Here is a 25,028-nt window from a genome sequence, read left to right as displayed (position 1 = left end):
ACGTCAATGGCTTTGGCTTAAATGATTCCCTTGCCTGACCCTCCACATTTTTTGCAGGTTGTTCTTCACGTCCGGCTGGTTACTGATGTCACATTTCAGATTTGTTTACTTTTTGCATTGGGACTTTACATAACTGACTGGCATGAAATCAGCACCTCAGGGCAGCACCAAACTTGCCTGGACCGACATGAACAGTTGAGGGCAATTTAAGATCGACACTCCCAGGCACAAACCCAAAAGGAAGTTTATATCATGGAGCTGATCAGAAGATTATTCAGCTTTTTCCATGAGCCACATGCCCTTCCTTAAATAGTTCATGAACATTAGGAACACCCTACAAGAAGCAGATAGCACAGGGTTATATTTTATCATACGTACATATTTTACTGGTATGGTTTGGCATTTGTATGTTAAAATATGACCAATTTGATACTAAAATGTGTTATAGTTGTAGCTTTGAAGAGATTCTCAGTCACATGACTTGTTTTTGGAAAAAAAAACGGAGCACAAGCCATTCTGCTCCAATGATATTCATCTTCCTGTGCATCAGGTGAGTGTTTACAATATCCATTCCATCCATAAGTTGGCAATAATATGCGGTCAAAAAACTCAGCACATCAATGTCCGAACATAAATGTCTTTAATGCTGGAACATTTTTGTTGAAATATTAATCCCTGCCCCGTCACTGCAATTCTAAATAGCCCGTGCATTGTGAGAGCGATAGTATATCAGCGTCCCTTCCAAGAGTGAAACATTTAAAGATGGACTCCACTTTCATAATTCAAACATATCTTGTCTGCTGTGATTCACGTCCGATGCAATTGCAGCATGTTTCTATGTGTAGAATATTTTATTCGTTTGAACAAAAAGCTTAGAATGTTATCTTATAACTTTATTCCCTACTGCATTCAGTAAATATTTCAGTTTTCATGTTTTCCTTAATTATCGTATTTTCTGAGGTATTCTCAATAATTAGTCATCTTAAACTATTTATGATTTGATTTTATTTTCCCACACTCTTATGTTGAAAAGGATTATTTCCTTTATCCAGCTCTCGACCCCTTTATTCTGTGATAGCTTAAATGACTTGTCCTTTCTTGATGTATGTATGTCAAAAAAAACTTAACTCTTAACTTTCAGGGATGTTCTTTGCTTCATCCTCCCCCTCCCCATTGCAGTGGGATAGATGAATCGATAAGGGGTTAGTGATCTCGTCTCTCACTCTCCACTGTTCCCCCCAGGTGGGCTGTCTGTGTGCGAGATCCCCCAAATACGGATCTGCCACGTCTCCTGGAGGCCAGGAGTGATATTGACAGTTTATTGCGCCAAAGTGACGCAAGCCGAGGCGCAGTTTCAGGAAGCATTTCGCCCCCGGCGACAGGTTCTAAATCAGGATGTGCCTTTAGCCTCAAGAAGTCGAGGGAGCGCGATATAAACAGCCTCATATAGTCTAGATTCGAATTAGAGGAAGGTTTCAGCGTGTCTCCAGCTCACAAACTGCAGGGATCAAGAACATGAATGAAGTCAAACTCGCTGTGCTAGGAACTGATGGAGTTGGGAAATCCGGTGAGTGGACATTGTTTAGGTCATTTCACGTGTGTAATTCTAAATAGGGATGTTCAACTTATTTTCCATGTTTTTTTTTTGTATGTGTGAAATTTTAAGGAGCCTCCCATATACAATTGCCCGGTGCAACATGCTGATTTTCCTTATGTTTGTTTGCAGCCCTCATCGTGCGTTTTCTAACCAAACGTTTCATCGGCGAGTATGCGTCCAATTCCGGTAAGTGCAGGAGATCTCACTCTGTCCTGGATTTAGAACAGAAGTTCTTAAAAACTCGCGTCCCCTCCGACGAAACTTATCTTTTTTTGTAAGATGTTGATACATTTATTTCGAAATGTACTTTTCTCGCTACAGTTCGTACTTGCCACAGCCCTGTCGGTTTTGGAAGGAGAAACTACAATGTTACCTGTGAATCTGTATAATTAAAGGGTCGATGTGCGATCGGATTGAAAAGTGGGAGGTGCTGACTGACCTGCCGAGTAGTTCCAGCATTTGTTGTATTCACTTCAAGAAATACCTCTGCAGGAGTAACGTTTTGGTGCAGTGTTGCTGTGTTACTCATTGTAAATTGCTGGCAAACCCCTTTTTGAAGGCTTAATATCTCAAAGTAACCTGTCTAGCAAGGAATATGGCTGGTGATGTTTTGTCCACTATTTTACGATGCCACGAATTGCCTTTAATCTCAGTTTTAATCTCAATTCAAACTTCTAAAACTCGTGAAAACTACATTGAAAACTTTCAGTAGAAAGCTGCCATGTTACCCAGCCTGTGATTAACCAGTTATTTTAGAAATCCTGTGATTCGGCTCAACATAAATCCCTTCATTTCTTCTGAAAACAGTTACTCCAGGAACTGAACTTGCCTGAAATATTTAAAAGTGTTATTTTTTTAATTGTAATAAAATCCAATTTTTACTTAATTTATGTACAAGTTTACAACAGAATAAATGACTTGACTTCTTGTGTTCTTACAGTTGCAATAATGTATCTAATTACTAAATTCTAACAAACATAGGTATGTTCATATGTACTGAAATGGAGTTATTTCAAAACATATCTTCAAAGAAGGATGCTGCAACAGTGCATGAAATATTCTGATCACGGGTTCCAATTATTTTTGTTTTTGCAGAGTGTATCTACAAAAAACGCTTATCCATAGACGGGAGGCAAACAAATTTAGAAATATTTGACCCTTGTCCCCAAGTAAGTATTTCTTCAGAGTAGGTCTCTTGTGCTGGTAGCAGGAAAAGGCATTCTGTTCTGAAGACTGACAAAGTCAAGTCTGTTGATCTCATAAAAACAAAAAACTGCGGATGCTGGAAATCCAAAACAAAAACAGAATTACCTGGAAAAACTCAGCAGATGTGGCAGCATCAGCGGAGAAGAAAAGAGTTGACATTTCGAGTCCTCATGACCCTTCAATAGAACTGAGTGAATCTTAGGAAAGGGGTGAAATATAAGCTGGTTTAAGGTGGGAGGGGTATGGGGGGTGTGGGGGGGGTGGTGTGGTGTGGTTGTAGGGACAAGCAAGCAGTGATAGGAGCAGATAATCAAAAGATGTCAAAAGATGTCTGTGACATCTTTTGATTATCTGCTCCTATCACTGCTTGCTTGTCCCTACAACCACACCACCCCCCAATTCCCTCTCCACCCCCCCACCCCCTCCCCCACCTTAAACCAGCTTATATTTCACCCCTTTCCTAAGATTCACTCAGTTCTGTTGAAGGGTCATGAGGACTCAAAACGTCAACTCTTTTCTTCTCCGCCAATGCTGCCAGACCTGCTGAGTTTTTCCAGGTAATTCTGTTTCTGTTGATCTCATATCACACAGGAGTGTTGAGGTGACCACTTTGAGTATTTGGCTGCTTTTAGAAAACATGTAAATTGTTCAGTAATAACTGCTAGTCAGTTCCATATATTGTTGGCATGAAGGGTTACTAAGAGAAGCTTAAAAACCAGTACCACCAGTAACAAATCTTTTACAGTAATCCCTTTAATGTGAAGATGCTCCAAGCAACAGGTGCTATAACCATAAAGAAGTTTGAAAAGAAATCTGTTCTTCGAAATTATTAAAGGCATTGCGCTGGTGAATAATGAAGTTTCCACATAACTTGATCATCTGTGCGGAAACTAAATCGAGGGTTGAAAGATATTTTCAAGCAGGGATTTTTCAGACTGGAAGTGTTCTACCTTGAAAGACTATGAAGTTCATTTAAAAAAACAATTGGATAAGTATTTGAAAAGGAACAATAGAAAAGGATATAGACAAAGGTTAGGGAATTCAAGCTGATAACATCAAACAGAAGTAATGAGCAAAGTGAGTGAGTTCCTTTTCTTTCATGAATGTTGTCAGTGGAATTTAGAGCCTGTCTTATCTCACTTACTAATTATGCCTGTGGGAAATCACTAAGGTTTAGGCTTTTTGTTTCTCTTTGAAAGTTGTAAGTACTTTATAATACAATGCCAAGAATATGAATAGATTACAATAAATGTAACTAAATCATAAATTAGAATTGATGATTAATAAGTTAAATCAAGTACACTTCAGATTGCCCAGTGTTTTTCTAACACCTTTTCTCTTCCAGCATTCTGAGAGTAAGTCATCATTGATTGATCAAGTGAACTGGGCTGATGGGTTTGTTGTGGTGTACGATATTGGTGATCGATCCTCCTTTGTGTTTGCAAAAGCACTCGTTCGGCGAATCCGAGAACTAATTAGTGAAATTTGCAAACGGTAAGAACACATTACTCTGTTATTCACAAATCCTATTACCTCTTTGATTTGGGCTGTTTAGATCTACTCAATGGCTGGCTGCCTATCTAATTTACAGCAAATTTTTCTGCATTGTATTATTCTTAAACTTTAATAACTCTTGTTGACTGGTGATTTTTTAATAGTTATACTGAATCATTCTTATCATGTTACATTTATCAGACGCTCATGCTTGTATCTCCTTTCATACAGGAAGTAGGCACAAAATCCTATAGTTACCACAGGAAACATGCCTTCCTTTACTTGACAGTAGCTGCTCAGTCTCAGTCTCATTCAGTCAAAACTTCTAATAGAGTAAAACTTGCAGTGGGCTCTTAGGATCATAAGAAATAGGAGGAGTAGGCAGCCATTTGGCTCCCCAGGCCTGCTGCACCTTTGAATAAGATCATGGCTGATCTGATTGTGTCCTTAACTCCACTTTCTTGCCTGTCCCCCATAACCCTTGGTTCCCCTGTCGATCAAAAATCTGTCTAACTCAGTCCTGAACACGTTCAATGATCCAGCCTCCAGTGCTCCCCATGGAAGAGAACTCCAAAGACTAATGGCCCTAATTCCTCTTCATCTACATCTTAAGTGGAGGGGGGTGGCGGGGGGGGGGCATTATTTTTAAACTGTGCTCTCTAGCTCTAGATCCCCCCACGACGGAAAACATCCTTTCAGCATCCACCTTGTCAAGCCAGCTCAGGATCTTATACATTCCAATAAGAAGGCTGGAGAATTGCAAATGCCACACTCTTGCTCAAATAAGGGTGCAAAGATAAGTCCAACAATCTTTATCTTTATCTAAGTCCTTTTGTTCTAGTTAGATAGGTTGTGCTGTTGCTCACTTAGCCTGTGGTACACCTGATCTGGGATTGCATGATACTCCCAATCCATTGTCAAGGATGGAATTGATGCCAGAAACAGTGCTCTGATCTTTGAAAGAATAATCCAGCATGAAACTGAAGATTGGGTGGGCAAATATTTGGGCCTGGTGGAAGGAAACAGCAAAGAATAATTATATTAATCTTGGATCATTGTATCTCATATTTGCACATGTAATAACAATGGGGGACTACTGTTATGGCTAGTACCTTTCCAGCTGTACCAAGAAGTACAGGGAAAGTGAAATACAGGATCAGAATGCTAGATAAACACTGCCTAGATGCTTTGGCATATATAACTGTGGTCAGTTTAATTGGACTGGGCCACAGCTGAAATTTAAAAGAAGTTAGCTAGTTTTTGAGCTCAAACCCAAACGAAGCTCAGAGCAGTCTCCCACTGAAAAATTATTATGTCACTGTGCCTAATATTTTATCAGCAATGTGGCCTTCTGCAATAAAACATTTATGTTCAAAAAACAGAAAGTGCTGGAATCCCTCAACAGTTCAGGCAGCATCTGTGGAAAGAGAGAGAGAGAGATACAGTGTGATGACTTCTCCTCAGAACTGAAAGATGTTTAGTGATTAACTGTTTCTAAAGAAGCATAGAGCCGGGGAAATGGTGGAGCAGAAAAAGAGCAAAGGGACTGGTCTGTGAGAAGAGTGGAAGACAGGAGCGATTAAATACCAAAGAAACATAAGGGGACAAACATGGAAACAAAAGATAGGTCCAACAGAGGTGTAAATGGCTACAGAATGTCCCAGGGAATATAGGAGTGGTGATTCAAATCTGAAGTTGTTAAAAATGTTAAGGCCAAAAGGCTGTAAGGCACCTAGCAGAAAGATGACATGCTGTTCCTTGAGCTTGCAATGAGCTTCATTGGAACCGTGTAGGAGGCAGAGGACAGAAAAGTAAGAGTAGGATGAAGAATAAAAGATAACTGTTGTTTACTTATTGTCATCTAACTATGCAACTCTTTTATCAGTTCACGTTTATTGCAAAATAAATTATATTGATTGTCCAGAAATATATTTACAGACTGAATTTAGCTATGTGCAGCGCTATATAATTTATTGTACAATAGATTATCATATTGACTTTCTCAGTGTCAATAGTGTACAAAAATCCAATCATGTTGATGGAACACTCAAAGATGATCTTCCTGATCTATTTGGAGGAAGGAGCCTGTTTGGACACAAACTATGACATTTTTGTTCAAATTTGTAAAAACCCATTGCAGGTTGGGTTGGACACATGGCTTACGCAGGACAATGGTAGAAAAGGGGGAAACATTCTTGCCTTGATTTCCTGATCAGTGTTGTTTTAATCCTGGCATTAACCCAATGGCTAAAACTACACTGATTGGAAAATCTAGGCTTGTATCTTCAGTTCATTGGCTATGGAGTCTTATCTGGAATTTTGTGTAATATTGCCATTTTTTAAAAACTATAAAACTTCCAATTCTGGAAGTAAATAAGACAATATGCCAGGAGTTTATGCTCCGTACCCAATGTACGGACTACAGCTTGCATGGCCATAATCTAGACAACTGATGTAATCATACATTTATGTTTTCACAAGTATCAACTTTGACAAAATCATTATATCCTGGAGCCTGGTTGAGATTACTTTTATGACTCAGTGTTCTGAATGTTGTAACTATTAGGATGTGTATATCGGATTATATACGATAGCATGACCTGTGAAGAATCAAAATTATAATTGTCTTTTTAAACAAAAGCCATTGCATGTTCCCTTTCTTAGTAAATATTTAAATCAGATTCAGCTTACCTATCCAAAAATAGTAATGTTAGTCATCTCATTTTTGTTTCAACAAGATTTTTTATTGTACATTGGATCTTGTGGGCAATCAGGGATTTCTCAATTTCTATTGAACCATTATATCATTAGATGCACTGCAGCTTTGTATCATTTGACTCACTTGGGTAACTTGTTTGTTTCTTGAGAGGTGATGAGGGATCACTGTTATAGGTGCCTTGTGATCGACCAATTTTAGTCATCAGTCCCCAGTGATTGGTTGGTTTTTAGGTCTTGCCAGTGACATCATACCCAAAGTTATCCATTTAAAAAGTGTACCCATCTACTATTGTGTTTACTGGTCATAAAGGTTGATTACAAAAAGGTTACTTTTTTTTCCATAGAAAGTCTAGAGTGAGCAAGTCTCAGCTTAAACACTTGCTTATTACTCTGGACTTTTTTGAAACCAATGTTTAGGCTTTTGAATATTTTTTGCTTTCCTTTCAGTCAAAAAAATTCTTTCAACATTTCGTATATGTTTGATTTGTATTGGCCAAGAAAGTATTTCACAACATTTTTTGTGAACTATTTAGCATCCAGTAGTAATAACTTACAATGATTTGAAAAATAGTTTGTGTTCGAAAGGATGAGAAATTCAAAACAAAATCAGTTTTCCAAGTTTATTTGTAAAGTTTACATTTACTGAAAAAACAGTTTCTGTGCATTTATTTAAAGATGTTACTTTTATAGTTATGTATTATACATGTTATATATATAATATAATATATACATTAGAGAAGACAGGAAAGCGGAGTCGGGACAACAACTAGATCAGCTATGATCTCATTGAATGGCGGAGCAGGCTCGAAGGGCCGAATAGCCTACTTCTGCTTCTGTGTTCCTGTAGCATGGCAATAATGTAACACTCACTGTAGACGCCCCTATTTACATTCTAATTCCATTGCATTTTGGAGATGGGGTAAAAATGGTATAGAAGATTCACATTAGAGGTTTAAGAGCCAATGTTTTGAGTGGCCCATGGAGCCTCACCTAAAGCCACAGAGCAGTGTTCATGACTTGCTAATATGCATTGTCAGAGTGATGGAAGACCAGGACTTTAGTGTCCATAATGCAGCATACAACAGTTGCTGAATCTCACATTGTTCTTCTCAAATGTGGAATTAGCTTTCAACCTCTGGCACCTATATATGGGCTTGGAGATGTAGCTCAGAGCTTTAGGACCTGGGTCAGTCCCTGGTATCTCTATAAAGCTAGACTTTTATCTGTTCTAAAGAGAAAAATTTACAGGGCCACAGGGAAAAGATAGTGGAGCATGACTAGTCTTACACAGAGCTGGCACTTACATGAAAAGCCCATTAGCCTGTTTCTGTGCTGTAACCATTCTGTGATTCTATGTATGCAGAATAAACATGAACTTGAATTGCAATGGAAACGAGAGCAATAGCAATATATGATAGTGCTAGAAAGTCAATCTGCGTGAACCGAAAGAGCTAGATTGTAGAAACAAATATGTATTTTTTCAGCAGCTTCTGGATATCCGATGGTAAATTGGTGATTACAAAGCTGTACCTGAAGTTGCCTTTTGGTTTCACATTTACTGTAAAGTGTTGAAGAGTTTGGGAATTCACTGACTGTCCTAATCCATTGAATTTATCTTCACTTATATAGAGAGGTTACATCGATAATATTTTTGGTTGGCAATAAGCAAGACCTATGCCACGTGAGAGAAGTGAGAGAGGAGGAAGGACTGCTTCTAGCTGGAGAAAACAAATGCCAGTTTTGCGAACTGTCGGCAGCTGAGCACTACCAAGAGGTGGCAGTGATGTTTTTAAAGGCCATCAGGAGTGTAAGCGGGAGCCGCAGAAGAAGACCCAGTGGTTCAAAATCAATGGCTAAGTTAATTAATAATGTATTTGGTAAAAGAAGGAAATCTGTGTAGCTTGATACAATTTTCTTCACACTGATGTACTGTAATGTATGCAAGCCCCCCAATAATACCTGTTGTTTCAGTTTTCCCTAATCACAATCTGTAAATAGACATTTAAGTTAACCGTTTTGGATCGACAGAGAATAAAAACCCAGAAAACCACATCCAGGTGCTTTCTTTCTGGATGAACGTTACATTGCCAATTGAAAAAGATGGAATGTAGTGGCAGTTGTGGTGGGGAGAGGTTGTTCTGATTGAGCATTCTTGGCATAAGTTGTGTGTAGAGAATCATGGGGGTTGCAAATGGAACATACTGACAATCTCTGCTCAAAGACCTGCCTTTCACTCCCATCATGTAAAGCTTTTTGTTAGAGGTGCTAATTTGTAAACATTCCTTATGTGATCTACTGTCAGTGACTCTATAAGATATATTGGTACATTATGTCATGCACACTATAAGAATGCAGTGAAATATGAAATTGTATTATATTTTGATTACTATTTAAGGGTGCATCATTTGGGGGAGACCATCAATAAATCTTACGGTTTATATGCAAATTATAACATATAAATTGCTTTTCCAAGATGAAATTCCACTGTTCTGTCACACTTGAGAGTTTATGTCAGCAGCATGTGTTTGGTACACAGTAAAGGTACAAATATAAAACCTAAATTTATGTCACAACAGATGTAAATATGTGAAAGTTTTGTAAATCACAAATAATACTAGGATCTTATTGTACAAGTTTATGTAAATGAAGCACTTTGTCAATCCCATGATCTGTTGGTTGATTTATACTTTTTATATTTCTATCGTTTCAGTGCCATGCAATTAAAACCTTTACATTATCAATGCGTGCAAGTAGTTATTTTTAAATTCCTCTAAACAGCCAGTTGGAGTGAATTTCTAATTACAGTAGTTTGGAATTGAAGGATGTGCATCCCAGCATGGAGACACACTAGGAATGTGCTTTCATCATTTCCTGTCCATTAAAATTAATTGATTAATAATTGTGGTCGCGTGTGCTGACTCTTTGGTAAGTATCCCTGCCAAGCAAAGTTCTGCATCAGAAGCGCTCCATTGTAACACTGCCCTACTATTGCTCCCTCTCTTTATCCTTCTGCTTTGCTGCACTAATTCTTATATGGCCTGTTGCAGGTCTTACCTCCCACACAGATTTTGGTTGGGTGAAAAGTCAGTCTGAGTATTCATATACCTTCTGCAATTTTCTTGAGAGAGGTGTGAGACCTGGAATACAATTGTGATGTTCAGATGGTAATCTGGCCTGTGGTTTAGGTACATTGTCTGACTACTTGTGTTTTGTCACCTTTGTGTTTATGTCACAAATCTTATTTCCAGCATTACATTTCTTAACAGTTCAACAATACCTATCACCTGCAATTATGTAGCTATTTTGTAAAACCAGCTCAAGGCACTTCACAGTTTATTTGGACAAAAATGGACAATGAGACCAAGGGTGAAGAAATAAGAGGAATAGCCAGAAACTTGGCAATGTGTTTTTTAAAAAAGGCCTTGGAGGACAGTGAAGTGTAGAGGCAGAGGGCTTAAGGAAGTTAATCCAGTTTGTGGCACCTAGATGATTGGAGTGATCATCAGTTGTGGAGCAGGGGGAAGAAGGAATATACAGAAAGCCAGAATTGGAGTAGCAGAGAATTATGGAAGGGTTGTAGAAATGGGGAGGTGACTGATAGGAAAGGAGGAAGTGCCATGAAGAGATTTAAACACATTCATGAGCTAGTATGTCCGGCATAACATTGCTTATTTGTAGTCTGATTTTTTCGCTTTAAGTTTGGCAAGGTAATGTTGCAGTCTGAACAGGGCAGTGTTCCCACAATACTAATACAGTAAATTGATTTGATGGACTATATCACATGGCTGAGAGAAGATTTATAAAATTACAGCAAACCAGATGCTGCTCTATGAAGGCTGAGCAAAGGAAAGATCTTCCCTTGGCAGTATTACACCAACTACAGCTCCAAAATGAAGGGTACAGATCTCACTGATATATTTATAATGCTATTCATAGAGTCATAGTGTATTGGTTATGTTAGTGAACCAGTAATCCAGACTTAAAATCTAAATGAGTTCAAATCCCACCAGTGAAGTTTGAGAATTTGAATCAGTTTAAAAATAGTTCTAAAAATAAAAGTAAGAGTGACAGTGAAGCTGTTGGATCCAATGTAAAAAATGCAACTGTTACACTAATGTGTAGAAGATGTGCTGTCTTTATCTGATCAGACCTACTTGTGACACCTGCCCCACACCCATGTGCTTGACTCTCAACTGCTCTGCCTAAGTTGTCTAAGTGCTCTGTACTGCAGTAATTCAATAAGGAGACCCACCACCACTTTCTGGGGGCACCAAGAGGTGGGCAATAAATCAAAGCTTTTCCAGAGACACCCACAAACTGAGAATCATTTTTTTTAATTGTCTACCAATTTACTGAAGCTGCTAAAGAATCAAGTAACTTTGTTCTTATTTTCAGTTATTTATTTGTGTTCTAATTGGCATGGTGGATAATCAGTATGTGATTAAGATGCTTTTCTTGTTTATTCCCCCCACAGCCCTTCCCAAAAAGCTTTTTAATCCTGAGTTATTCCTACGTGCATGAAGCCTGTAAGTTTCTCCCATATTCCACACGTAGCTCCTGTTGAGGTTATCATTGGAAAAGCACTGCCACGTGTCGCCCTTTCCATTGCTCAGCCTCCATAGACTAGCATCTAACCTGACCAACGATTATATTCCTGTCACAAAAGCTGAGGAAGCATCACCGTCCCACAAATATTCCCAATTACTTCATCCCAGATATCACAGTCAACGCGTGAGTACAAAATTTGAGATAATCAGATAGAACTATGACTCAAGACTATAGACATCACAGGGGAATTTTCCCTTCCACAGACTAAGTGCGGTGCCGGGCGGGTTTCGTGGCATGTTTCCCGCTGGGTGGCGTGGTGGGAAATCGTACCCGATTTCATGCTTGGAAGCTCATTAATTATACATCAGCGAGTAGCTCTCTGGATCACATGGCGGGGGACGCTGATTCCTCTGCCCCGCCGTTACCTAATGGGGTCAAAGGTCCGGGTGTCATATTTAAATGCCACTCGAACACACACATTACTCTCAGCAGATCAGCTGGTTGTCAGGAAACCTCTTGGAATGTCTGCACCGAGGAAGAAAGCTGCATCGTGGTTCAGCAATGACTTCCTCAAGGCCCTCATCCATGCAGTCTGCCAGCACTGGGATGTCCTCTATTAGAAGGATGGCTCCAGGAGGCCCACCAGCCTCACCTCACCAGCCTGGGAGGCAGTTGCAAAGGAGGTCAGCCCAAGGAACGCAATCCAGAGCAGGAAAAGGATGAATGATCTCATCCGCTCTGCCAGGGTAAGTCAACCTTCAGCTCTCTCCAATCTCACTCTCTTCACGGCATCATGCACTCAAAGGGTTACACCGCTCAGGGATCTCATACAATATTAGTGGGAGAGACATCAGCACTGATTGTCTCACAGACACTTTAACATTATCAGTACCTCATGCTGCACAAACTCCATCCTCAGCCCTTACTGGAGAGGGCTCTGCACACACAGTAGGCATGCACGCTTCCCGACCTCTCCTCCATCTGTTTTCATCACAGTCAATCCATTTATCTTCATGCAGACCAAGCTCACCCACAACTGCAGGGTCATACCCCAGATGAGAGGAGGGATAACAGACATCCAGGAGCTGTCCCAGTTTGAGGAGGGGCCGCTGTGATCGCTGCTGTGGAGAGGTTTGAGATTGACCTCTCCCAGAAAGCCAGTACGGATGACCCCTCCATGAGTTGACCACATCCTGATAATCACAGTGAGGGATATGCAATGTTTTATTCTGTCTGCTTATGAACTAAATCTATCTTCTCGCTCTCTTACAGGCACCAGCAGGTCCAGACAGACCACCAGCGCTACCATAAACCTCAGCCCCAGGTCACGTCAGAGGAGGGTGTTGCGGATGTATCAGGTGAAGAAGCATCACTACGTTCACCTGCACCCTCCACCAGCGCAGAGACACACACCCCACTGGGTCATGGATCTAGGTTATGCTCAGGGTCACATTGTGGGGAACACCTCATTGACACGTCTCTGCTGCAGTCGGAGGCAGTGACAGCCCAGGTGTCTGGCACTTGCAGGACTGGTGGAGATCAGCCACCCACTGAGTCTGAGTCAGGTGATGAACCTCTGCAAACAGCCAGCTCTAACATGCTGAGATGCAACAACAGGCAGCAGAAAATCAGGTAGAATTGCGAGAAGCAATCAGCAGACTAGAACAAAGAATGGAATGTCTGATGTCATGGCTGCGACATGTGAGAGCCTCGAAGTCTCCATGGGAAAGGCGCTGGCTGCCATTGGAGACCTTGGTCCAGCAAACCCTGCCGGTTTTACGCTCAGACCTGCTCTCCATCGCTATAGGCATTTGTGGGATCCTTTGGTGACTAGGCGAGAGGGGGCGGGGTACCTTGACATACCTCCAGGAACTCCTTCTCCTCAGGGAGTCAGGCAGGGGCCCTTGGGCACCTGCAGAGAGGAGGACGAGCAGCTGGAGATCCCAAGGCTTTCCACCCAGGTAATTCTGAGAGTGTCCAGCCGATCCCAATTCCCTCTGCCTGTGACCTCATTACCGCCAGCTGTACAGGCCAAGGAGGGTGCACCTGCCCTACAGCAGGAGACACAAAGCAAGCTGGGACTCCCCAGGTCTCAGCCCTCTAGAGGACGCCCGCCAAAGACAACAGGTCATACTAGTCAGCAAGCTGCCTCCACCTCTGGTGTGGATGTCGGGGATGCACCTAAATGTAGCGGTAAGATTAGAAAAACTAAGAAACTTTGACATCACTTATGGGTCATGGGTGTTTAATCACCGTTAATATCATGCACCTTTGTCAATGCATTTGCTGCTTAAATGCCTCATCATTTGAATGCGTGTATGTGTATCTATGTGCCCTCTTATTGTGCGGGTGAGCCAGGCTCCCACTCAGGGTTCATCTCCCTTTTGAGCCTCACATCATGTGATGTGTAGCTGACTCATGAGAATTACTCTACTTTTGTGTTATGTCAGGGAGATGTGTCTTTACTGGAAGCATTTGCAAAATGCGTTAATAACCATGCTCCTTACAGGACAGCATGGAGTTAGGCGAGCTCACTCGCTTTGGAGGAATAATTGCTGTAATTGTCTCTGCAACTGAGAAGGCTGCAATCATTGTTGATGCCAAAGCACAAGAGCTGCAGCCATGTCAGTCTCTCAGACCATGCGCGCATCTCAGTGTCTGCTAAAAGTTTCTTATTAAGGTGACCACTGCTGCACCAAGTCTTTTAATGCAGAATCTGCACTGTTGTGGCGACTTTCACTTCCCAGGGTGTGCGGATACAGGGCTCACTGCTGATCTTTCCAAAGATTGGGGCCTGGTGAATCATGCCGTTTGAAGGTGCAAGACCGAATGCTGAACTTACTCTCTGTCACTGGTTGTCAAGGCCTTCAGTGCACTGGCATGGCACAAATGGGCAGAAGGAATGTGGCTGTGTCCTGTTGCCTGTACCTTACTCCTCCTGGAATCTTGTGGCTCGCAGTGTCACACGGGAACGTCTTCCACACCATGCCTCCTCGATGGCATTGTCATGTGGAAGAAGACCCTCATCTCCCAATTCAGGTTCCTGCCCTTCTTGCTCTTTATAGTCTGAGGAGCTCTCAACCTCCTCCATGCCTCCCTCTGGCAAGGGATCCCCCTTAGAAGTGTCAGATTGTGAAGGGTGGAACAGATCACGATGATGGGGGAATCCCTCTCTGGAGAATACTGGAGAGACCCACCTGAGCGGTCCAAACATCGGAAGCGGATCTTCAGGATGCCAACAGTCTGATTGATGATGGATCATGTGGAGCTTTGCACCGCATGGTATCTCTCCTTCGAGGCACTCTGAGGACAATGCACTGGTGTCATGAACCATCGTTTGAGCGGGTGTTCCTTATCCCCAAGCAGCCAGCCCTGTAATTGCTGAGGCCCTTCAAATATCTGAGGCACCTGGGAATGACTCAGGATGTATGAGTCATGGGAACTCCCTGGGTACCTGGCACAAATGTGGTGATGTGTTTCTGATGATCGCACACCAGTTTAAAGTTCAGAGAGTGGAGACCTTTCCTGTTAATGAACATCAGGGGCTGCTGCCATGGAACTCAATGCTACATGCGTGCAATCAATCACTCCCTGTACTCTAGGGAAGCCTGAGATAGCTGCAAACCCGAGAAATCTAGCAGCCTGGCTAGCTTCATTGAGTGTGAACATCATATAGTGATGAGCCTTATTGTAGAGGGCATCTGTCGCCTCCTTGATGTTTATGTGTTCAGGACTGTGAGATGCCACATAGGTCTCCTATGGATCTCCTGTGGATCCCTGGAACGATCCGCAGGCAAAAAACTGAGTGCGGTGATGACCCTCATGGCCACTGGCAGGAGATGTCCTCTCAGTCCATGGGGCATTAGATCCTCCCACAGAATATGGCAGATATGATCCACCACATCCCTTGACAAGTGCAGACATGCGCAACATTGTCTGTCACTCATCTCCAGATAGGCAAGTTTTCTTCCATAGATCCTTGGTCATGCGAGACCCCTGTGTTGGATGGGTCTGACCCCCTCATCCTCTGGGTCTTGGTGGGCTACCCCTGGACTATGGACCCAGGCTGGGCCTCCTCTCGAAGCTGCACTAGGTGGCACTGGGCCTTTCTTCTCCTCCTCAATCAGATCACTGCCATCAAGAAGGCAACATCGAGCACAGGCTCCATTATTCAATCCTCCTTCTCCCTGTGGACTGATAGATGCAACAGATTAATGAATACTTGGCAAATATAATAGACCTCCCACTTACAAACAGAAAGTTAATGTCATACCTAAGAGCTCTGTCTGTGCTACTAGCTTTTCACTGATACAGCCATGCAGCTGAGGTGCTCACTCGCAGATCGAGGTGACCAAGGTGCCACCTGATACTTGACATCTCAATCCCACAGAGGTTGGAAGAGGTTTGGGCGCATTGATGAAATGTGCCACCTTACCAAAGGCAGCCCTGCGATCTCTGATCTGGTTTCCTGATCAAGCTCAACTTGCACTTCAGCAATGACTGGATGCCCTTTGGCCCATTATCCATGCCAGTTGGAGAAAGCACATTAGAGGCTTTCATTGATGATCTGGCAGGTACATATCTCTCTGTTAAACCTTAAATGGAATGACTGTATTGTGAAGCCAATAACTCCTGCAGTCTCTCCTTAATGTGCACCAAAAGGCAATGGATCCAATTGCACCTTCTCAAGGAAGCCTTCCTCATTTCTCTCAGCTCTGACTCTATTTCAATGTTGAGACTCTAAGCAGTTTGAAGATGCCTCCTGAGTGCAGCCCTGGGCTCCTCCCACACTGCCTCAGACTCCTCCGGTCAAACTGCACAACAACTTTAGGCTTTTAAGATGGTGGTGATGTATTTTTATTTTGAGACCAGTTTTGACCTTCCACCTGTCAGTGTTCAGGCCCCTCCAATCTTCCTGGAACCTCACAATGTGCAGATAGAGCACCCTCCAGTTATTCTCCAGTCTCTCCTGTAACCCTGGATGTCACTGTCATTATGGTGGACATTCTCCAGCCTCTCCCCGAACCCATCACTGTTGACATCCCCAAGCCCCACATGGGCCTCAGCCCTCCCCATCTCGAGGCTGTGTGTATGGTCAGCCATGCCATATCAGAGGAAACCACCCACCTCCCCCATCAGGAGAGTTTTAAATACCTCCCTCTGCATTATGTTTTCCCCCTTTGTAGGCTGCAGATGCCTCCCTTAACCACGACCATCCCATCTGCAGCCTAGTACTGAGCCAAACAACTCCATCGCCACTGACTGTAAGACCATGACCATGCCCTGCACTTCAAGCTATGCTTTATCTCAATTGAGCACACAGCTCTTGACCCTCCCTGGAGTAGGACTATGACATGTGTGCCATGCATCGGCCTGTAGAATGGCCCACAAAGCTCCAGATCTGCCTTTAACCTCTCACCCTGAACTCTTGGCCCCAGACCAGAGACTATGATTGTCTTTCAATGAGCTCTCCTGTTCCTTCCTGACTGATCACAACACAATTCCCCTCTCCCACCCCCCTCCATGAGTCTCTGAGTAACCCATCCCTTTTCTGCCACACTAACACAATCCCCCCATCCTCCCCCCACCTCCTATATCAGAGTCTGCGTGAATCTCCTCCCATTCATACAGTTCGATTCCCATCCACCCACTTCGGTATCTGTGTTCTACTCTTCCATGTGGGACTTCAGCTTCCCCACCTTCGGTCGCCCCTCTGCCTGCTATCAGCCCCCTCTCCCCCTCCCCCAACCCGTTGCACCACACGTCTCTGTCATCCTTCCTTCCAACTCCAACCCCACCATAGCCCACTGTGCCCCATCATCCTTCCTCCCCCACCCACCAACCCACCTCGTCGCAATGCTAGTCTCTATTTCAGAGTGCAGCCATGCCTGAGACCCACAGAACATACCCTCTGGGCACCCACTGAGCAGATGAACCCTACACCCCCACCAGTGTGATGTCTCACTGGTATTGGTGAGAGCCCAGAGCAGCGCTGCTGCAGGTAGGTTTTGAATCTTGCACTCACTTCAAGGTCACGAGCGAAGTGAAGGCGGACAGCTGCACGCCACCTCTACCTGAACATGATTCAGACTGGTCTCATTTCCCGCTTGTGTGGCATATAATTGGGAGGGGGATCGTGATTCAGGCGAGCAGCGTTTTTAATGAGCATCCATGGCATGGTAATGAATGCAAATGGCGTTCCGACATGAAGCAGCGGGAAACTCAATCCGCCATGAAAGTGGTGAGGGGGAAATTGCCGGCGGGATTCCGATATTTGACCTCTCTCCGAATTTTCCACTCCGGCCCGCCGTGAAACCCACCTCTGGCAGGACCAGAAAATTCTGCCCCTCAATTCTAAGTTATACTGGATAGCTGTAGGTTAGACATAATATTTTCATACATAAACTAGCATGTCTCCTATGGGTTATACTGCTTCAGGAGTGAGGGACTGGTTGTGGAAATGGGGTTAAGTGTGCACATGTACCAATCATGCACTCAAGCGGCAGAGTGGAGCTTAATACAGAAAATACTTTCTTTAGTCAAGTGTACTAAGACTATAAATAGATAATATGAGAGGAGGCTGAAGAACCACCACTCGTGTGATCTTTAAGCTTTCAGCAATAATCTTGTTGATCTGACAAGACAGGGCAAAGTTTCTACCTGATGCTGCTGTTGACTTTTAACTTTGATTTGTTAGGTATGAGAAAGCCATGCATCTTATCTGCCAGACATTACATAACAACCTTGCTACTTAAGGGAATATTATTTCCTCTGGAGAAGTTATGTGCAAATGAGGGAGTTTACTAAATTAATAAAGCTGAAATAACTCCAATTTCCAGTAAGAGCAATTCCAATATTGGTTAAATTATTTGTCAGTTTAGTAATTTAACAATGGGCAAGTACAGTGCCCCCTTTGGAACCAAATGTACTTCAGTTTGAAGTTGAGGCCATTCAGCTGGCTTAGATTCTGCCACCTCTTTTTGAGCTTAAATAATCAAAATTAAGACAGATGAATGGATTTGAGATAAAAAAAAAATCACCTACGATTTAACTGAATGGCAAAGCAGGCTCAAGAAGCTTAATGGCCCACTCCCGCTCAAGGGGCTGAATGGTCTGCTCCAATTCCCAATATTCCTAAGGCTGAACAGTGGGATAGTGTACAATGGTGTGAATATTTTCAAGATTGTTAGATTTCCAGTTTCAATAAGGATGGGAAAAGAGAATAGGTCATGACTTTCAGGCTTTCAAATTTCTACTAGATGGGAGCAGTGCATTTCAAGTTTGTCTTCCAATCACAATAAAATATGGAGAAAATATCAGTTGATCTTTTTGTTCCTTTTCCACAATATAATTAATTCCAGAGTTGCACTTGGACTCGATTGATTTAAGCTGGGTGTGCCATAACCTTGGCTGAATGTTTTTGTTTAGCAATTTTTCAAGTCAGTGCCTGTTGCAGTAGCCACCCATTTGTCGCTAGTGTGATTCAAATCTGTTGATCTACTTGCACCAGAGACTCCAGTCCCAGATGCCAAGATGTGATTCAAAAACTCCCACTGTTGCAGGCTGAGGGCCTGCCTGGATTCCTTGTGCTGATCTCCACATGTGGTAATGTGAAAATGTGTGCTGGGGTTAAATAAACTGGAACAGTATAATGGATGGGATTAATAATGTGAAGTGTTTCTCAACTGAAATTCATTCAGAGTTTGCAGTGTCTACATGGCTTCCATCATGTAGCAGCCTCAAAAATGCTCAATTGCATAATACTACATTTGAGAAAGTGCCAATGAAGTGAATTATGAGCCCAACTTTATTCCAGTTAACTTTTTTCTTCTGTAGACAGTCTCTGAAAATAAAGAACGTTGTTAATTGAACTTTCGGAATAAGGCATACTTCATTACCAACTAAATAGCAAATTTAAATATAATCCTCAAAAAGCAATGTCCAATGATAAGTGTGATAGGCCCAAACCTCAAACAATCTCGTTTGTAGCAATATTTCATGGCTAGTAAGGAAAATGAAAAGTGGCTTTTAGGTGTTAGAATATAGCTAATAATAAATTAAAAAAAGAACAAAGCCACTAAATGAACAAATTGATTATAGATGAGTTATGTCAAAATAGGGTGGTAGTAATGGTTGGATACATATTGCCTGCAATGAAGGCAACATTTGCTGTGGAGTTCCTTCAACGTCACTGTACCAGAATTTTGCAATTTCTACCTGACATCACTATCACCACAAGAACTACAGCACTCCAAGGGGAAGGCCTAACAGCACCTTTTCAGGGCAACTAGGGATGAACAATAAATATCAGTCTCACCAGTGTCACCCAAATGCACTGAACAAAAAGAAGTACGTCTCTAAGAAAAATGCTTAACAGCTAGCTATAGTGGAGATGTTGTGTGTTTATAGAACTAATGTAATTCATTAAAAGCAATTAGGTAAGCACAGAAAAGGTTTGAATGAAACCTGAGAATGATTTTGATGCCCTAGACTAGATGAAGGATGCTGATAATGGCCAACTCTCAATCAACAAAGACTGATTGAGCTCTTTTTAAGAGAAAAGAGGAGACCTGTCAAATTATGAAGAGTTTGATAGGGTAGGTGTGGAGAAACTCCTTTACTTGTGGGTCCAGAATGTAAATATAAGATGGTGATTACAGATCAAATAAAGAATTAGATGGAGTGTAGGAAAAATAGTAAGGATATGGAACTTGCTGCCTCATGGAATTGTTAAAACAGGTGGATCTGATGCAGTTAAACAGAACTTCAATGCATACATGATGGAGAAGAGAATAGTGAGATTGACGGATTTGGTGGGAAGATGTATTAAGAGTGGGAGGAGGCTTTTGTGGAATATAGAACAGTTGAAAATTTCTGTGATGTAGAAACTATGCAATCTTGCAGGAAATCACCAGGTAACATGGTAAAGTAAAATTATTTTTTGTTTCATTTGACCGTACTTGCTATTAGATTAATGACTAAAATTTGTTTTGCATACTGTTTTCACAAACATGTTAAGCAATGTGCTACCATAGAAAATTAAACCACTTTATATTGTTTCAGTTACTTAAAAGGTCATTTTTGTCAGAAGGTATATTTTTAAACCAATACACAGTGGGTGGCTTTTTTGATGTGCATTGTCAGCCTCATGCTTGCTTGTTTTGGAAAAGATCAATCTTGCATTGTCGGTCCTGATATTCTTTTTCATGACCAACACCTCACCTGGGTTTGACCCGGTGCTGTGAGTTCTCTGAATGTGGAAGCTGGGGTTTTTGGCACAGTGCTAACATCCGAAGGGACGAAGCTGTTCCTCAAAAGGGAAAAATCTTTTCTGGGGCAGACGGAAAATAGTAGGGGAAATTCTATGACCTTTCAGAAAGCAGCGTGGGTGAGTGGTGTGGTTACAATCATTGATGCAGAACATTGGCACCTGCGAGGGGATTTGTATTCCCAGGTTCTGTTGGTGGGGGGAATCTTACGGCTCCTGCTGGTGGGATCTTCTGGTCCCGTTGAAATAAATGGGGTTTTGAATGGATCGCTGCATTTTTTGGCTCTGCCCTCACCATGACAGGGGCATAAAATCCCACCCCATGGGGCAGAATTTTCTGCTTGACGTGCGGGGCTGTAAAATGATGCGCGGTGACGTTGGCTGAGCATCCCGATGTCACCGTGCACCATTGCGATATTTCCCTGGGCGGGCGCACAATGAAATTCGACACGCGCCCACCATTAATTAGCGGGGCACTTAAGGCCCTTAAATCATCAATTGACGCCAATTTTCAGGCGACCGTGCAATCTTCGGCTCGACGTACAGGTGCAATGGGCAGGCGGGTAAGAGATTTTTTAATAAAACTCATCCACGAGTGGGATAAGAGGGTTCAGTGGGGTTGTCAATCTGATCTGTGAATATTTATTGCAGAAAGTGTTTTAAACTTGCCTATGTGATCTGTAGCAGTTCAGAACAAATTCCAGCAGCTTTCTGTGTACTTTGAACCTTCAGGTCAGCACTCTGCAGTCAGTAATCTTTATCAGGCCTGCAGCTTTCCGGAGGCCTCCCTTTAGCCTGGGTACAGGTTCTGACATTCTACTGGAGGCAGCTCCTCTAAGGAGGAAGGGAGGGCTAGAATAAGGAGGAGCCCAGGAGTGGACAATCAGCTTCCAGGGGAGCACAAGGGGCGCAGGGCCAAGAGGTGGTCTAAGGCAGAAGGGGCCGCACAAGATGCCACTATCCTTATGCCAGGGTATACAGGCGGCGAAGCAGCTACCTCAAGACGATTGAGGTGCAATGCCGAAGGAAGTTCTGACTGTCAAGAGAGACAGTCAACTACATCTGTCAGATGATTGACTCTGAGATCTCTCCTAACTGTGTGGGCAGACATCCCATGCCAGCTGCTCTGAAGGTCACAGCTGCCCTCAACTTCTATGCCTCTTGCTCCTTCAAGGGCTTGGTGGGAGATCTTTGCAGTGTCTCCCAATCAGCTGTCCACACTTGTGTCAAGCAGGTCACAGACGCTCTATTCAGGCGTGCATTGACCTTCATCCACTTCCGCTGGGGTCAGGCAAGTCAGGCACAGTGAGCCAGAGGCTTCGTGGCCATTGCTGGCTTCCCCAGTGTCCAGGGTGCAATAGACTGTGCACATGAAGCCATCAAGGCGCCAGCAGGTGAACCGGGTGCCTTCATCAACAGGAAGGGCTTCCACTCCGTGTACGTGCAGATAGTGTGTGATCACAGGATGCAGATTGTACAAGTCTGTACAAGATACCCAGGCAGCTCCCACGCTGCCTACATCCTCAGACACTCCCAGGTGCCAGGGTTATTCAGTGCTCCGACTCGGTTTGATGGTTGGCTGCTGAGTGACAAGGGCTATCCCCTCAGAAAGTGGCTCATGACGCCTCTCCGCCATCCAAGAACAGAAGCTGAGCAGCACTACAATAGGAGCCACGGCACCACAAGGGATGTGGTGAAGAGAGACATCGGTCTTCTCAAGATGCACTTCCGATGCCTGGACTGGTCCGGGGACGCACTCCAATACCCCCCAGATCGTGTGTCAGTGATAATGGTTGTATGGTGCGCTCTCCACAATCTTACGTTGGAAAGGGGGGAACACAGTGGATGATGAAGACATCGACACAATGGATGCGGCTGCACATGATGAGTCCCGCATTGATTCTGAAGATGAAGAATGATAAGGGCTAAACGCTGAACCAGGACTACACCAAGGAGGCAGGGACACCCTGGACACTTTAATCCAATGAACCTTCAGCTACTCCTCACAAATGGATCAGCAGGACCAGCCTTGCCTGGCTCTTCCATAGTCAGCACTTAAGTGCTAAATCTGCCACTTCATCAGCTGCAACTAAGGGCTTTGGACATAAACCTCAATGACAACTCAAACACTCATGACATACAAACATACAAATGCAGAACAAAGGAGCCCCCCTCAGCCATGGTAAAACATCTGGTGTTAATTTTCACCATCATAAGGTCACACAAAATCAAACCAAAATGCTTTTTAGCCATTAACAAATAATGATTCCCTAATCTAGATCCAACACAAAAGCACCAGTGAGGAACCCGTGGTGTGACTAAGGTGCCTTACGTTTACATTTACTATCTTTGTGCTGCCCCATCGCTCAGAGTGGCATCTGAGACAGCCTGCTGACTCTGCTGTCCTGTTGGCCTCGATGACCTTGGCGGCCGTCCCCTAGCCTGTGGAGCCTGTACTGGGCCCACCTGGGAGGAAACTGCCAGGTCCACAGTTGGCATCTCCCCAGCCATCGCAGCCTCACCCGATGAAGCGGTCACTAGGAAAGGGGCAGAGCAGCTGTTGCCCTCATCCAGAGCGCAATGAGAGGAGCCCACAGATATGACAGGCAGCTGCTCCGCCAATGTGAGGTCGTCCTGGACCTCCCTGTTCACTGTGGATGGATGGGCAACGAGCTGGGAAGCTTGAAGCTCACACCATCTCCCACATTGGCACTGACCAGCTGTGGCCCCTGGCGCTGTGAGGGTTTGCAGGTCTGAGCGTAACCCCAGGAGAAGCTGCTTGTTCTCTTTGAAGCCCCTTTCCACAAGAGTCACCTGTCTTTCCATGGAGGAAGCATGACCCTCTGATATGAGGCTCATTGCATCACTGATGCTCCGCGTGGACTCCTCCACCATGGACACCAAGCGAATCAAAGCCTCATGCATACTCCCAAATGCTCCTGCACACCTGGCCGCATTTCCTGCAGCTGCTGCGTTACAAACGAATCCTGAGGCACATCACCACGGCTCGACTCAGTATGTCCCTGGTCCCCTGCAGTCGTCTGACTGCTGGCGCCATCAGCACTCTCTGTCTCTTCCAGCTCCTCCAGTGATTGTGAAGTGCCCTCTCCACTGTGCCCCAGGACACTAGCCGATGTTGCAATTCCCACCGATGTGCTAGTATCTGTGCTGATGCCTGCCTCGCAGAAATGGTGTGACGCAGGTGACAGTTGAGGGCCCTCAGGTGTGAGAGGGGGCATCTGCACTTCCTCCTGGCGGCCAGGCTCTGATGATGCTGAAATGAACAACAAGGACAGTGGATCAGTTAGCGTGCACACAGTGACACACTTCATTCCTTTCCCCCTGGCTCATAATGCGTTCAACCTTCCAGAACATAAGGAGACGAATATTGGTGGAGTGGCAAATAGTCAGGAGCAGACCCAAACATTACAGGTGAATACAGACGGGCTGGTCAGATGGCCTAAGGAATGCAAAATGGAATGTTATGTTGATAAGTGTGAGTTGATGCACTTGGACAGGAGAAACAAGGTATGGGAATACATGAGGAACAGTAGGACCGTGGAAAGTAAGGAGGATCAGGGGGACCTTGCTGGACATGTCGATAGGCCCGTTAAATTATTGGGTCAGGTACATAAGGCGTTTAAGAAGGTAAATGCCATACTTTCCTTTATTAGCTGAGGAATAGAATATAGGAACAGGGAGGTCATGTTGTAAATGCAGAAAATGCTGCCTAGGCCACAGCTATAGTTCTGCATGCAGTTGTGAAATACGCTTCAAGGGGGAGTGGGGGGGGGGGGGGGGGGGGCGGGGAGAGGAGGGGGGGGCGGCGGGGGGGCGATGTGATTGGAGTGGAGAGAGTGCAGAGGTCGTTGACCAGGATGCATGCTGGGCTGGAGAGTTGAAGTTATGAGGAGACATAGCATAGACTGAGGATATCTCCCCTGGAGCAGAGGAGATTGAGGGGTGACATTATTGAGCTTTATAACATTATGTGAGGCATAATACACAAGATAAAATCACACGGAGTTAGGGGTAATATACTAGCTTGGATAGAGGATTGGCTAACCAACAGAAAGCAGAGAGTCAGGTTAAATGGGTTTTTTTCTGGATGGAGAGCTGTAACTACTGGGGTGCCACAGGGTTCGGTCCTTGGGCCCCAACTATTTAAAATCTATATTAATGACTTGGATTCAGGGA

At 43.7% G+C, this 25,028-nt stretch overlaps 1 protein-coding gene across 1 annotated transcript; it reads left to right on the top strand.

Annotated features, from left to right (window-relative positions):
- Nucleotides 1–1,265: 1,265 nt before the first annotated feature.
- On the top strand, nucleotides 1,266–9,752 carry rergla (RERG/RAS-like a). Its single transcript, XM_041201904.1, has 5 exons — nucleotides 1,266–1,567; nucleotides 1,727–1,783; nucleotides 2,693–2,766; nucleotides 4,149–4,297; nucleotides 8,645–9,752. Exons 1-5 carry the CDS (start codon nucleotides 1,516–1,518, stop codon nucleotides 8,913–8,915), a joined length of 603 nt encoding a protein of 200 aa, XP_041057838.1. The 5' UTR covers nucleotides 1,266–1,515; the 3' UTR covers nucleotides 8,916–9,752.
- Nucleotides 9,753–25,028: the final 15,276 nt, after the last annotated feature.

This window comes from Carcharodon carcharias, chromosome 13 (assembly GCF_017639515.1).
Source record: "Carcharodon carcharias isolate sCarCar2 chromosome 13, sCarCar2.pri, whole genome shotgun sequence".
Classification (NCBI taxonomy): domain Eukaryota; kingdom Metazoa; phylum Chordata; class Chondrichthyes; order Lamniformes; family Lamnidae; genus Carcharodon; species Carcharodon carcharias.
Note: the sequence above shows the minus strand (reverse complement) of the source record. Positions and strands in the feature narration are given on the sequence as shown.

Coding starts and splice junctions, on each gene's coding strand:
- rergla (XM_041201904.1), top strand. CDS start 1,516: ATGAATGAAGTCAAACTCGCTGTGCTAGGAACTGATGGAGTTGGGAAA. Junction 1,568..1,726: donor TGATGGAGTTGGGAAATCCG/GTGAGTGGACAT, acceptor GTTTGTTTGCAG/CCCTCATCGTGCGTTTTCTA. Junction 4,298..8,644: donor ATTAGTGAAATTTGCAAACG/GTAAGAACACAT, acceptor TCACTTATATAG/AGAGGTTACATCGATAATAT.